This window comes from Bos taurus, chromosome 10 (genome assembly GCF_002263795.3).
Source record: "Bos taurus isolate L1 Dominette 01449 registration number 42190680 breed Hereford chromosome 10, ARS-UCD2.0, whole genome shotgun sequence".
Classification (NCBI taxonomy): Eukaryota; Metazoa; Chordata; class Mammalia; order Artiodactyla; family Bovidae; genus Bos; species Bos taurus.
Window position 1 is genome coordinate 27,780,151 of NC_037337.1, and position 16,215 is coordinate 27,796,365.

General features: G+C 35.0%; 1 protein-coding gene and 1 pseudogene across 1 annotated transcript; both read left to right on the forward strand.

Annotated features, from left to right (window-relative positions):
• The first annotated feature begins 3,911 nt into the window (after positions 1–3,911).
• On the forward strand, positions 3,912–4,850 carry OR4G2 (olfactory receptor family 4 subfamily G member 2). The gene has a single exon (NM_001390434.1). It carries the CDS (start codon positions 3,912–3,914, stop codon positions 4,848–4,850), a length of 939 nt encoding a protein of 312 aa, NP_001377363.1.
• Positions 10,236–11,170, forward strand: OR4F4P (olfactory receptor family 4 subfamily F member 4, pseudogene; annotated as a pseudogene).

Below are 16,215 nucleotides of genomic sequence, written 5' to 3' on the forward strand. Positions count from 1 at the left end.
TATCTTAAATACTCATGATTATATATATATACACACATATCTCATTAGGTTATATATATGTGTATATGTGTATATATATATATATATACACACATATCTCATTAGGTTTTATATATATATATATATATATATATATATATATACATATCTCATTAGGAAGCACAAGCTTGTGGAGAAGGTGTTGTTAACTTCAATTTCTCTATATATTTGTGAGGACTTCTATTTTGTTTACTTGGGCAATTTAGTGATAATTTCTGGACAATTTATTCTTCAAATATTCCTTGAGCTTTTTCTATGTGCCAGCCTGTTTTAGTCAAGAGACACAGTGTTGGACAAAGCAGAAAGTGTACCTACGTAATGAACTTTAATTTTTACATTTTACAAAAAGCTATAAATATTAGAAATAAGGAAAGCAAAATACTGACTGGAAGTTAAAGGGGTGTTTTTAATCAGTTACTTCCTAATGTTTTAGAGGTGACCTGTCAGCTGAACCACTATGCCAAAACTATACCCACTCCATACTGTCAAACCCCTCTGCCACATCCATTATTTATTTGCTTAATGTCTTAACTTTTCTTCATATCAGTGACTATTTTCCCTAAAATTTTATTATTACTTTCCATCCTTTCAGGCAAAATGTACTAAAATAGTGAATCGAAATGCAGATAAAGCTCACACTCTTAGGTGTTCATAATGTATTGATGTGTGTTGATGTAAACAATGACAGGCAATTAAGCAAAGATGTGCAACATTGCACCAATGTCTCTTTTGATCATCATTTTATCCTCTTTATTTGTCCTAGATTTTATTTATTCCATCCCCTGTTTTCGTTTAATTCTTCACTCCCTTTCTATTTTCATTCTTCCTCTTTCTTTAGATCTTCTTTCCTGCCTGTTCCCTAGACATGTTACTGACTGACTTCACCACACTACTATGCTTATAGCGCCATGTTTTATATTGTAATTATACCAAACCCACTCCAGCATTCTTGCCTGGAGAATCCCAGGAACAGTGGAGCCTGTTGGGCTGCTGTCTATGCGGTCACACAGAGTCGGACACGACTGACGCGACTTAGCAGCAGCAGCAGCATAATTAAAGATTATCAATAAATTTAATTACACTTTTAAATGGACTCTTATAGTCTTTAGGCTAATAGACTCAAAGAGTATTGGATTTTTCTCTTTGTGAGTGAGTGAGCTCACTCTGTCGTGTCTGACTCTTTGCGACCTATGGACTGCAGCCCACCAGGCTCCTCCATCCATGGGATTTTCCAGGCAAGAGTACTGGAGTGGGTTGCCATTTCCTTCTCCAGTTTAAAAAACTTAATTATCACTCACACTCCAAGACAAGCACCATTTCAGCAGTACTAAGCTAATACAGGTGGAAATTTTCAAATACGACAAATCAATTTAGAGAAAACTTCAATTGTTTTTATAAGATGAAACATCCACTTTCATGATGATGGAGACTTGAAGAATTGAGTTTATATGTTTAATGTTAGCTTTATAGGATAAAATCGTTGATCATAAGCAGTCAACATGATTCTTAAGCTTCAGCTTCATTACTCTAAGATAGTGACTTGAATGATGAGATCAGGAAATCAACACCTTCTGCTCAGCAGAATAGAGGGTATTGCCATGAAATCTTCTAGGGATGACTTTCTGAACTCTATAATGCTCCCCAGATTCAATTCCACTCCCCAAATTCTTTGCCCTTACACCCCTGTGACCTGGGTGATTTAAATATGGATATGAAGTCCATTGATAACTGAATGAATAAATTTCAAATGGTTATCATAGTTTTCAGAGAAAATGCTAGGAAGGGTTTTTAGAACATCTAGGTGAGAGAAGGTAGAAGACAATAGAAAAATTAATCAAGAGGCAACAGAAACAATAGTATATTGCTGAAATAGGAAGTTAATCAAACCTTTCCTATTTCCACCATCAAAATCCAGATCCATCAGGACACTATACTTATTTAGCTACATTCTGCCCTAGTACTATCATCTATTAATCAATTCTGACAGCTTATGAAAATGTCTAATTGGATGAGAGAAGTGTTAAAGTCCTTGACTTCTCCAGCTCATCTTCTAATAATTACAACTTATTCTTTGTTTTTGAACCTTCTTAATAAATCATCCTTTAGCTCTCTATGCTCTTGGATGTTTTTATCAAAAAATCTAATATAAATATGATAGCTATACTGAAAGATATTTAAAATCTAAAGGATTTTTCAAGTTCTAAAAAATAAAAGTCAACTACTGTACTATGCAATCTGTTTACTTTTCATACACTTAATATTATAAATAAAATTCTTAATAATGCTACTATAAATTTCTATTAACTTATTTTACTAACTATAATATTTTCCTTCATAACAGAATTAAACCTAATGTGTGACATCTAAATTATTCAAAGTTTTATCAACTGTAAAGTATGACAAATATTTTTGTGCAAAAATCTTTTTCGATACAAATAGAATTCCACAAGGAGTACTACTGCAGCAAGTGGTACGGAGTCAAGATTCTTGACACATGATTTCAAAATATTTTCTTTAATAATCTTTAGTTTCTTTTTTAATTGGTGGAAAATCGCTTTATCTTGTTGTGTTGCTTTCTGCCACACTCATGCACGCTCTTGAGCCTCCCTCCACTGCTCCCAACCCCCACCTCTAGATCATCAAGGAGCACCAGGCTGGGCTCCCTGTGTTACATAGCAACATCCCACTATCTCTTTCACACATTACAGCGTATACACGTCCATGCTACTTTCTCAATTCGTCCTACCCTCACCTTCCCTCTGTGTGTCAAGTCCCTTCTCTACTATGTTCATCAGTACCATTTCAAAATATTTTCTTAATTTTAGATTAGTCTATATTTCTTATCAAGGGTGTACGAATGTGCCTATCTCAATGAGTGTTGGTTTTGACAACAATACTATAAAACTTTTTTAACTTAATAGAAAAATAATAGCTTTATATTTGATTTGATTTCTGAGGAAGATATATATATATATATATATATATATATATATATATGCAAAAATACATAGTTTACTTTTCTGAATTCTCTCTTCATATCATTTGTCCATTTATCTATTAGGCCTCAGAGGTTTTATTAAATGATTTGAACTTTTAAAAAATATTATGAAGATATCAATCTTTTGTCTGTCTATGGTATTTCAAATTCACGTAAGAGATTGTTTTTAAGTACATGTAGGAAATACCATTCAGAGGTAACTTAACAGTTATTAGGAATGTCTATACTCATTTCTAATATGTGTAGTGTATCAGATGGTAAAGAATCTGCCTGCAATACAGGAGATCCAGGTTCAACCCCTGGATCAGGAAGATCCCTTGGAGAAGGAAATGTCAACCCACACCAGTATTCTTGTCTGGGGAATTTCATGCACAGAGGAGCTTGGTGGGCTACAGAGGTCTCCAAGAGTTGAACATAACTGAGTGACTAACACTTCTCATATTCATTTCTAACTTCTATTGAACTTTATTGTTCATGATTATATTTTTTAAAGGTTATCTATTTTTAAATCATTTTATATGCTCTTATACCCTCTTCCAATTTTCTAGGATTCAGTATTTTGGTTTTTAACTTTTATTATTTCACTTCATCTGTATTCCTTGAGTTTATGTTATATGTTCTTTCCTAACACCATAAATTGTCTGATTGCTCACATATTTAAATAAATAGGATCATTTAAAGCAAAAGATTGTCTCTGAGTGAAGCTTTGTTGTATTCAATATTTTATACCCTGGTTCCCATTATTTTGTAAGTAGTCTACAATCATTTAAGTTAAAGGACCAATTTTAAATTATCAACATTTAAGTTGTATTAGGTTGATCCCTTCTTTCTTTTGTTGCAGGTCACTTGACAGTCTTCTCTTCTTTATGATTCAATGGACCAAGTAAATGGCTCTGTGGTAACTGAATTTGTGTTACTGGGACTTACACAATCCTTAGGGATGCAGTTTTTACTTTTTCTCTTCTTCTCTGTATTGTATTTGGGGATTATCCTGGGAAACGTCTTCATTGTGGTCACAGTGATTTTTGATTCCCACTTACATACCCCCATGTATGTTCTATTGGCCAACCTGTCACTCATTGACCTAGCCCTTTCATCCACCACAGTTCCCAGGATGATCTCTGATCTTTTCAGTGACTGTCAAATCATTTCTTTCCACAATTGCATGCTACAAATGTTCTTTATCCATGTCACAGGAGGAGTGGAGATGCTGCTGCTTATAGCCATGGCATATGACAGGTACACAGCAATCTGCAAGCCTCTCCATTATCTAACTATTATGAATCCCAAAATGTGCATGTTTTTAGTAGTTGCTGCTTGGATAATTGGAGTGACTCATGCTGTGTCTCAGTTTGTCTTTGTCATAAATTTACCCTTCTGTGGACCTAATAATGTGGGGAGCTTTTATTGTGATTTTCCTCGGGTTATTAAACTCGCATGCATAGATACTTACAAACTAGAATTTGTAGTCACTGCCAACAGTGGCTTTATATCTATGGGCACCTTCTTTCTCTTAATTATATCATATATCTTCATTCTGATCACTGTCCAACGACATTCTTCAAAATATTTATCCAAAGCGTTCTTCACTCTGTCAGCTCACATCACTGTAGTGTTTTTGTTTTTCCTTCCATGCATGTTTCTCTACATATGGCCTTTCCCTACAAAGTCACTGGATACATTTTTTGCCATTGTGGACTTTGTTGTCACCCCCGTCTTAAATCCTGCCATATATACTTTAAGGAACAGAGATATGAAGGTGGCAATGACAAGGCTAAGTCAACAGCTTTTAAATTCTAGGGAAGTGACATGAGAGATTTCATTGATGAGAGCACAAGATGAATGTCATGAATCATCAAGACCCTTGTGGTCACCATGAACACTATAGAATGTGTTCATTTTCATTATTGCTTTTAAAAACTGAGAAGTTGGTGCTTCCCTAGTGGTTCAATGGTAGAGTCCACCTGCCAATGCAGAGGACATGGGTTTGATCCCTGATCCAGGAGGATCCCATATGCCGCAGAGCAACTAAGCTCATTGACCACAACTGCTGAGGCTGTGCTCTAGAGCCCAGCCACTGAGCCCACATGCTGCAACTACTGAAGCCTGCATGCCCTAGAGTCTGTGCTCTGCAACAAGAGAAGCCACAGCAATGAGAAGCCCATGAACCACAGCTAGAGAGTAGCCCCGGATTGTCTCAACTAGAGAAAAGTCCATACAGCAACAAAGACCAAGCACAACCAAAAATAAATAAATAAAATTATAAAACAACAACCCCAAAAAACTGAGACGCCTACAAAAAAGAAGGTATTAAATCAAAGAATTTCATTTACATAGAGTTGCAGCTTATATTTCTACCTAACCTCCAAACCTAAACTGTAGTTACCACATGGCTGCATTCAATATTCATGTGGATATTTTACATCTACAGATAGATATGTACACTTGTATATATGTATATATATATATACACACACATATACATGTAATTTAACTTCATCAGTATTTTCCATTTGATAACAAGCATCATTGGAAATCAATATTTCTTATGGAAATTATGTAATCCAAAGATAAAATATGGCTTTATGTAAGCCAGTAGACAATAAAATTGAGGAAGAAGCAATTCTCATCATACTTGTATTTTAATTAGATAAATAGGAAGGTCAACACTATGACACTACATTAAGAATTAAAATTGCTTTTAGACTTTGATAATGTATTTCATACAATATTGTTTTAGAAATAGACTCTAGTATTTTCTATTATGCAAAATTTTGCCTATTTTCCAGTTTTTTTCAATATTTGTGTTCAAAGCATATCTTTATTCATTCTCTAAAATTATCTACAATTCTGTAAGTATTTGAAAGGACTTATTTACTAGAGAAGGATACTCCATTGCAATCTCAGCTTCTTCAATGTGTTCATTTTTAAGTAAGGGCACTTAGAACAAAGAAGATGCTCAACATCACTCATAATCAGAGAAATGCAAATCAAAACCACTATGAGATACCATTTCACGCCAATCAGAATGGCTGTGATCCAAAAGTCTACAAGCAATAAATGCTGGAGAGGGTGTGGAGAAAAGGGAACCCTCTTACACTGTTGGTGGGAATGCAAACTAGTACAGCCACTATGGAGAACAGTGTGGAGATTCCTTAAACAACTGGAAATAGAACTGCCTTATGATCCAGCAATCCCACTGCTGGGCATACACACTGAGGAAACCAGAAGGGAAAGAGACACGTGTACCCCAATGTTCATCACAGCACTGTTTATAATAGCCAGGACATGGAAGCAACCTAGATGTCCATCAGCAGATGAATGGATAAGAAAGCAGTGGTACATATACACAATGGAGTATTACTCAGCCATTAAAAAGAATGCATTTGAATCAGTTCTAATGAGGTGGATGAAACTGGAGCCTATTATACAGAGTGAAGTAAGCCAGAAGGAAAAACACCAATACAGTATACTAATGCATATATATGGAATTTAGAAAGATGGTAACAATAACCCTGTGTACAAGACAGCAAAAGAGACATTGATGTATAGAACAGTCTTATGGACTCTGTTGGAGAGGGAGAGGGTGGGAAGATTTGGGAGAATGGCATTGAAACATGTATAATATCATGTATGAAACGAGTTGCCAGTCCAGGTTCGATGCATGATACTGGATGCTTCGGGCGGGTAACTGGGACGACCCAGAGGGATGGTACAGGGAGGGAGGAGGGAGGAGGGTTCAGGATGGGGAACACATGTATACCTGTGGCGGATTCATTTCGAAATTTGGCAAAACTAATACAATACTGTAAAGTTTAAAAATAAAATTAAAAAATTAAAAAAAAAAAAGAAGATGGTTGGCATGTTTCAGGTAAAATCTGGAAAGTCTGCTGGTCATGGAGCACAGCTGAGAGATCATTTGGATTCTTTGTATGACTGATTTAAGGAACATTAACTGTGATAAGTCAGTTCAGTTTAAACCACTGTATGGTAATTAAAGCGACTCAATAAAAATGATAAATAATAAGAACTTAGACTTATTATTTGTCAAGGTATTTTTCCTATATTTTCTCCACAAATTCTAAGCTATCTGCTTTCTATAAAATCTAAAACATTATTATTTGCTTTCTTCGTAACACATCTGAATTTTAATTGCACAATTTTATCAATTGTTTTACTATGATTCCTTAAAAATTTACTTTTAAATTCAGTGAGGGTCATAGAAGTACCTGAGTTAGCCAAGAAACTGTGACATTAACCCTTAAATCAAGATGATTTTGTGTATTTCCTCAGGGGAAGCTTGTGAGACTATAAAAGTTATTCTCAATACCCAAAGTTCAGGATAACTATTTTCAGATCTCTTCATCTGCCTCTAGTCACTTCCACAAATGGTTTTTAATTAATGAAGCCATTTGCTAAGGAGGATTAGTTTATATCAATTTTCTTCTCTTGGAAATTGTATACTTCATGAGAAAGTACAAATAAAAGAAAAGTCTACACACCTTGCTCTGAAAATTGCTGTAGTGTCTTCCAGTTATGAAGGAGGTAGGTAGAATATGAAAGTGAAATATATTAGCAGAACTAACCAAACTGTAGCATTTGTATTGACAATAAAATGCTTCTATTAGTAATAACCCATTCTATAGAATTCAATTTTATGTGTATTTTTCAGAAAAAAATGGAAGAATCCTGAGTTTGGTGAAAAAATTCATTTTGCTGAAGAATAGTATATTTGAATTCTTACTTGTTACCATGGTAGAAAATCTTTTCACTGCAAATGAGAACACTTTGGTAAATCTATACTGACATAACTATCGAGTTTGTTGTCTTCTCTCAGTGAAATGATTTCACATCAGTAAACATCCAAAGAAAATACTAAATAACATTCCTTGACTTTAAAGAAACATCCAAATCAATCAATCATGTCAGAAATGATCTCACAATAGGAATCCCATCCTCTTTATTGTCAATGACAAGTATGATTATATTTGTGCTAAGGAGAAGGGGACTAAAATGACTTTATGACTTGTTTTACTACTAGACTTATTTTTATACTTGGAAATAAATTAGAATTGCTAAATATTTATAGGATTTTAAAAACAGTAATATGGAGCTTTAGGATAGGGCTATGGAATGGATAATGAAGAAAAAATGTAATTTCCAAGGACTGATTAAGTAGAGAAAACATAATACTAATCCCCCAAGAAATTTGATGAGCCATACCCTATCCTTTCATGACTCCTTGAGACCTGTCAATTTCCTCTCCTCTCTTTTGTAGCTTCCCCTTCAAGCTACCGTTCCATTTTCTACTTCACTTACTGCAAAACCTCTGAACTCCCCAATACATATATGAAATGACTTTCACAACTTACATCCAACGACCACTTTTCAGGCTCTTAACTTTCAGGTAGCAACTTACAAAGATATTCCAACAATAACTTTACATGTTATTATCATCATCCTTTACTTCCTTCCAAATGTATTACTTCTTCTAAAAATGATCTTTATTTATATATTGCTATGCTAACTCTTATTATAGTTATTATCAGAATTAAAGCTGTGACAGTGTTCACAATTACTCAGAATTAAAAAAAATTAGCATCATTTTTTTCTTATATATGTGTTGACACATGTCCTGTTATTACTACCTTTTATAATGGCTATTATTTAACTGCTTACCATTTGTTAGAAATTTATTTAACAATTGCCAAAAAAAAAAAAAGAAATTTATTTAACAATTGCTCATAATTCTGAAACAGTTCATGTCAACATAATAAATCATGAATCCTATAGTAGGCATTCTAGAATCCTTTTCCAATTTCATTTCCTATTAAAATTTCTTCACATTTTATCTCAGCAAATATTTTCCTCACTTTTAAATTTTTATTTTTTTTAATTTTATTTTGTTTTTTAAACTTTTTTGACCACCCCACACAGCATGTGAAATCTTAAGTTCCCCCATCAGGGATCAAACTCACACCCTCTACAGTGGCATTCTCTTGCTTTTAACTTCTTTCTCTCATTTTTAAACCTTATTTTTGTGTTGTTATTCTTTTCTTCTATTTTTCATCTTTAATTTTATTTTGGCATAAATCTTTCTTCTAAGCATTTTCATATTATCAAATGTTAAGCATCAATTCTATCCTCTACAAATTATTATAATTTCTAGTTTCTCTTTCAGAATTCTCATAAATGTAAAGTTCCCATAAGACTGAATCTCTACATCTGTCTTAGTTTTCATATTGCTATCCAAGCTCCTGAGAGATTATGAAAATTATTTTTAAATTATGTCCCTCCCTCAATCCTGATAGAGTATTAGATTAGTGGGGATTTAGAAAAATTTTGATCCAATGCAGTCATTTAAAAGATAGGGAAACGAAATGTTGCTATGATGATTATTTTTAGAATACAAGTAAACTTTTAAATGATTATTGAGGAGCCAGGGTTTTTCTATGAATCAGAGGTGATAACTCTCACTACTAATAATCATCTAATTCTATTGTGTAATTACCAAATAAAAAAGTTGAAATTCATAATAACCATAAGAAGGAATATAATTAGTATTTGCATTTACAAAATGGCAAAAGAAGTCTTAAAGAGGATGAATTCAAGATCCACAGATGCACACAAAACCCACTGTGATTGCCTCACATTAAATTGTGAACGAGGGTTTGTTTTAGTTTAATAGAGAAGTTTCCAATAACTGTATACAAGATTATTGTGATGAACTATAAGGCTACTAAAAATACCCTCTCAAAAATGCATGTCGTGAAAAGCCTTTGTAGATGTGACAGTCATAGAGTTTTGTATGTATTTAAGAGCTATGATATGGTCCACAGAATATGAACTGTTTTGGAATTCAGCAAAAGAGGACATAAATGCACGGTGAGGGTATAAATTTAATCTGGCAGACAGGGTAACATGAAAAAAAGCATTTTATTAGGAATAAGCCCTAACATAAGTGGAAACACTAAAGCTTGGACAACTGGACTATAAGCGTATCCAGGCAAAGAGTGTGGGATAAAATTGAGTTTAGATTGTAGGCATTTTGAATTTCTTTATGTAATAAAGCACAGAATGTCATCATGAGTGTGAACATAATGACACAAAATGGGGCTCTGAATTTGAACACAATATTTCTGACTTTCTTCTCACTCCATTCAAGGTAACTACAGAGGATATTTCCTGGAATGAATCAATAAGTGAAACAAATCACTCCACGGTGACTGAGTTCATTTTTCTAGGACTCTCCAATTCTCAGGAACTCCAGATTTTCCTATTTGTGTTCTTTTTTGTATTCTATGTAGGAATTGTGTTTGGAAACCTTCTTATTGTCATAACTGTGGCTTCTGACTCCCACCTTCACTCCCCCATGTACTTCCTGCTGGCCAATCTCTCACTCATTGACCTGCGTCTGTCTTCAGTCACAGCCCCCAAGACGATTGCTGATTTTTTCAGTAAATGTAAGGTCATCTCGTTCAAGGGCTGCCTCGCTCAGATATTTCTCCTTCATTTCTTTGGTGGGAGTGAGTTGATGATCCTTATAGCCATGGCCTTTGACAGATATGTAGCAATCTGTAAACCCCTTCACTACACTACAATTATGCGTGGCTATGTATGTGTTGGCTTTGTGGCTGCTGCATGGGGAACTGGCTTCCTCCACTCAGTGAGCCAGTTGGCCTTTGCAGTGAACTTACCTTTCTGTGGTCCCAATGAGGTAGACAGCTTTTATTGTGACCTTCCTAGGGTCATCAAACTTGCCTGCACAGATACCTATAGGTTGGATATCATGGTCATTGCTAACAGTGGTGTGCTCACTGTGTGCTCTTTTTTCTCCTAATCACCTCATACACTGTCATCTTAGTGACCATCCAGCATCTCCCTTCAGAGAGGTCATCCAAGGCTCTGTCTACTTTAACTGCTCATATCACAGTAGTTCTTTTGTTCTTCGGACCATGTATCTTCATTTATGCCTGGCCATTCCCCATCGAGTCATTAGATAAATTCCTTGCTGTCTTTTGTTCTGTGGTCACTCCTTTCTTGAACCCAATGATATACACACTGAGGAACAAAGACATGAAGACTGCAATGAGATGGCTGAGAAAATGGAATATCAATTCTAGGATAAAGTCTTAGATCTCTTATAAAATTAATCTGTGAGATTAAACTGAGATAATGGCATATTATATAGTATAAGTGAATTATTTAGAAAATCTATGAAAAATCATATCTTCCATTTCATATTCTGTATCAACTGTCAAAGAATATTTACATTCACAACCTCATTTTATACTTTGACAATCTTGTTATATTTTTGAATACAGAGGCAAACTAAACATTTTACTTGGAAAATATGATCTCACTAATTCTTCTAACAATTAAAGGCATAAATATGTTGACATTTGTACACTCCTGTGCCTTCTTGGATGGTCCTGTGGGTAAAACAGAGAAAGATAGAAACTAGGTTGACTTAGGATTTTTTTTTAAATTTCTATTTGGCTCATTTTACCTAAAAACATCAAGAAGCAAATGCTATACACCTAATTCAAAAAAATATATATGTTTAGTGATAATAATATATATGTCAACTTTTAAGAGGTTTAAAAAAGAAACTCCTCCCATTATAACAGTTTAACTACTATCATTGTAACATCCCATAATCCATGAGTGTATTATCAAGAAAGACAGGAAGAGGGGCTTCCCTAGTACATCAATGGTGAAGAGTCCATCTGTCAAAGCACGGGACATGGGTTCTATTCTTGATCCGGGAGGATCCTATATGCCATGGGACAGCTAAGCCCATGTGCCACAGCTACTGAGCCTGTGCTCTACAGCCCATTGACATGCAACTACTGAGCCCACGGGCTACAAGTACTGAAGCCCATGCCTAAAGTCCATGCTCCACTACAAGAGAAACCACTGCAATGAGAAGCCTGCTCACAGCAGGGGCTAGAGATTAGCCCCTGCTCACCACAACTAGAGAAAACCCAGATGCAGCAACAAAGACCCAGCACAGTCATAAATAAATAAATAAATAAATCTTATTTTTAAAAAAAGAATGACAGCATAAGCAAGTCTGCCAATATAAAATTTGTCTTGTAGGCACATGACATCCTGTGGTATACAACAGTTCATAGAATAAATGCATTTGGAGAGATTCAATTCTCTCAACATGTTGGCACACTGTGTATCATTTGGATTCATCCTTGTCACTTTTCATGGTTAGCTTTCACAAGCATGGGCTTTGAAGTCAAAAAGAGATGGGTTTGACTATACCTACCCCATACTAATCATGACTTTAAGTATTAGCCCAGTTGGTAAATAATCCACCTGCAATGCAGGAGACCCTGGTTCGATTCCTTGGTCAGATAGGCTACCCACTCCAGTATTCTTGGGCTTCCCTTGTAGCTCAGCTGGTAAACAATTGCCTGCAATGCAGGAGACCTGGGTTCGATCCCTGAGTTGAGAAGATCCCCTGGAGAAGGGAATGGCTACCCACTCCAGTATTCTGGCCTAGAGAATCCCATGGACTATACCCATGGGGTCACAAAAGAGTTGGACATGACTGAGTGACTTTCACTTTCAAGCTTGTTTCCCATGTATTAATACCCAGAAGAATTGCTGTGTCATATGTTAGCTAAATGTTTAATTTTGGAAAAACTCCATGCTATTTTCTATAATGTCTATGCCAACTTACATACCCATCAACAGTGTAACGGGATTTCCCTTTCTTGACATACTTTACACTTTCTTCACTAATCATATACCTGCTGGCTATTTGTAGATCTGCTTTGGAGAAATATCTATTCAGGTCTTTGCCTGATTTTAATCAGTTTTTTTTTTGTTTTTTTTTTTTTGGTTTTTGGTTTTTTTTGTTTTGCTGTTTTGTTTTTAGCTATTGAGTTGAATGATTTTAACTCCTTATCAGAAATATGCTATAAAAATATTTTCTCCCATCCTGTATTTGCCTTTCACTCTTGCTTGTTTTCCTTATTATGCATAAGCTTTTTAGTTTTATGTGCTGTTGATTTCAGTTAGCTAATTGTTGTTGAGAAGTTTTGCATTTATATGTCAGTAATATTGTTCTGTGGTTTTCGTTTCTTGCAGTATTCTTATCCAGCTTTAGTATCAGGGTAATTCCGGATCTATAAGTGTAGGAGAATTCGTTCCCTCCTCTTCATTTTTTTGAAAGAGTTTAAGAAGATTGGCATTAATTCTTTAAATTTGGGTAGAATTTACCAATGAAAACAATCTAGCCCTGGAGTTTTTACAAAAATGCAGTAAAACTGGAAGCTGGAAATAAAATTAAGAAATTAATAAAAATCTTGAAATTTAGAAACTTGCACTTAAAAATACTAAATGAAAGTGGAAATACAGAGAAAAAAGCAGATTTTCTCAATAGTGATAATAAAGCAGTACATACAAAGATAAATGGGATATAGTTAAAGCAGTGATAAGAGAAAACACATACATGTGAGAAAACTCATATGCATATGAGAAAAACTCATATACATGTATCATGTTTATGATGAGTCATATACACACACATTGATTAAAAATGAAAGAATTAAAGAAATGAGTTAAATTGCCACCTCAAATTTTAAAAAAAAATCAAAAGGGAAACAAAAAGAAAACACAAGAAATAAAAGAAACAAAAGTAAAAATCAATAAAATAAAGAACCAAAAAAGGTATCAAATTTGTAAATCAAAAATCTTGTTTTAAACAAATATACAAATTAGACTGTCCAGTCCATTAGATAGTTTCATAAAAGATAAGAAGAGATAAAGCACAAAAGTAGTTAATAAATAGTAAGAGAAAATAATTATTAAAAATCAGCAAATAAAGGTCACTAAAAACAATATTGTACACATCTATATAAATAAATTTGAAAGCTTTATGAAATGGATAAATATTTCAGGATAATACATTTACTACTGACTGTAGTACAAATATAATACTTAAAAATGCTGATTTCCATAGAAATAATACAGAAGTTTATCAGGGAATTATAACACACAAATATCACATACATATACACACATACACACACACACACCAGGTTTAAATGGGTCCACAGAGAATTCTACAAAACATTTAGAAATCAGATATGCTGTGTGTTGTGCTTAGTCACTCAGTCGTGTCCAACTCTTTGTGACCCCATGGACTGTAACCTGCCAGGCTCTTCTGTTCATGGGGATTCTCCAGGCAAGAATACTGGAGTGGGTTGCCATGCCCTCCTCCAGGGGATCTTCCCAACCCAGGGATCAAACCCAGGTCTCCCACATTGCAGGCAGATTCTTTACCATTTGGGCCACCAGGAAGTCCATGAATCCTGGAACGGGTAGTCTATCCCTTCTCCAGGTAATGTTTCTAACCCAGGAATTGAACCAGGATCTCCTGGATTGCAGGCAGATTCAGATAGTCTCACTGAAAACAAATTGTTACAAAGAATAGAAAAATGAAAATTGCTTCCAATTTTTTCATGAAACAGCAAAAGTTATACCCAAATTAAATAAAAATAGTACAAGAGCAAACATTATCAACCAGTTTAGTCATGAATATTGCAGTCAAAATTCTATATATAATATTAGTACAGTAGACATCCTTTCTCATACTATTCACAAGAATTAACTGTTAATAGATCTGGGATACAAATGTAAAACATGAAGATATACAAACACAAGTACAAAATATGAGTAAATTCCTGAAAGTCCTAAATACAATGGAAATCTTTCTAGGACACTAAATACAGATGTGATTTTTAATGATAAATTATAATAACAAAGTCTGCAACCCAAAATATTTTTTTAAAAACAAATGCAAATTCAGAATACAGAAGACAAACTGGGAGTAAACATTACAACATATATCACAGATAATATACTAATATTACTAAATGCAGAAAGAACTCTTAAAATTGAAAGAGGAAGACCAGACATCTGATAGATTAAAAAAAAGAAGGGTGCAGGGAGGTGAGTTCAGAGTAAACGCCAGAAGAGATAGCTCCAGGGACCTATTACTCTATAGAAACACTGAAATTTTAAGCAAAAATTATTAGAATCAACATTTTCAGAATTCTGGAAAGTAATCAAAAGCTCATAGCCAATAAGTAAACACTGAATAAAGAAAAAGGCAACTTAAAAATAATAGAATAGATTTGTGGCACTTTTATTTGCCCTTTCATCATACCCTTTCCTAGCTTAGCATTTTTTGTGAAGATGATGGCCCATAGCTGAATGAGATTACAGTCTTTGACTCCAGAGGGAGCAGAGCAGACCTTAATTTCAAAGAACTGTGTTTCTTTTTTCTGATCTGTCTGAAAGCCACCTAAAAAAATTATGTAAACCTTTTAAATTTGTTTTACCTAATTCAGAAGTCACTCAAGGTGGAAGAGGAGCAAGAATTCTTCAAAAACAGTGTAAGGCAAATGAAAAACCCATAGCCATCTGGGACAATTGAGCCCATCCCTAAAAGCCTGGAAGGAAAAAGTAGGAGCTGGGTTTTTTGGAAATGAAGGGAGTCAAAACAACACCTTTATATTGGAGAATTCAGAAAGCCTGATGGTTCAGATGGTGAAGAATCCACCTGCAACGCAGGAGACCCAGGTTTGATCCTGGGTTGGGAAGATCCCCTGGAGAAGGGAAGTCTACCCACTCAAGTATTTTTGCCTGGAGAATTCCATGGATATAGGATCCTGGAGAAGGCAATGGCACCCCACTCCAGTACTCCTATCTGGAAAGTCCATGGACCGAGGAGCCTGGTGGGCTGCAGTCCATGGGGTCGCTAGGGGTTGCACATGACTGAGCGAATTCACTTTCACTTTTCACTTTCATGCATTGGAGAAGGAGGTGGCAACCCACTCCAGTGTTCTTGCCTGGAGAATCCCAGGGACGGGGGAGCCTGGTGGGCTGCCGTCTATGGGGTCCCACAGAGCCAGACATGACTGAAGCGACTTGGCAGGAGCCTGGTGGGATACAACCTATAGAGTCACAGATAGTCAGACATTACTGAATGACTAACACTTTATACATGTTGGAGCAAAATACATATTCAGGAAATACCTGAGAAGATTCTCAAGTTTTAGCTTTGGCTATTTTCTAATGCAAACAGAAATTGAAGGGTAAGGCAGAGTTTTATATAACCCAAATATTGAAGGAATGACTCAGCAATCTACCAG

Coding starts and splice junctions, on each gene's coding strand:
- OR4G2 (NM_001390434.1), top strand. CDS start 3,912: ATGGACCAAGTAAATGGCTCTGTGGTAACTGAATTTGTGTTACTGGGA.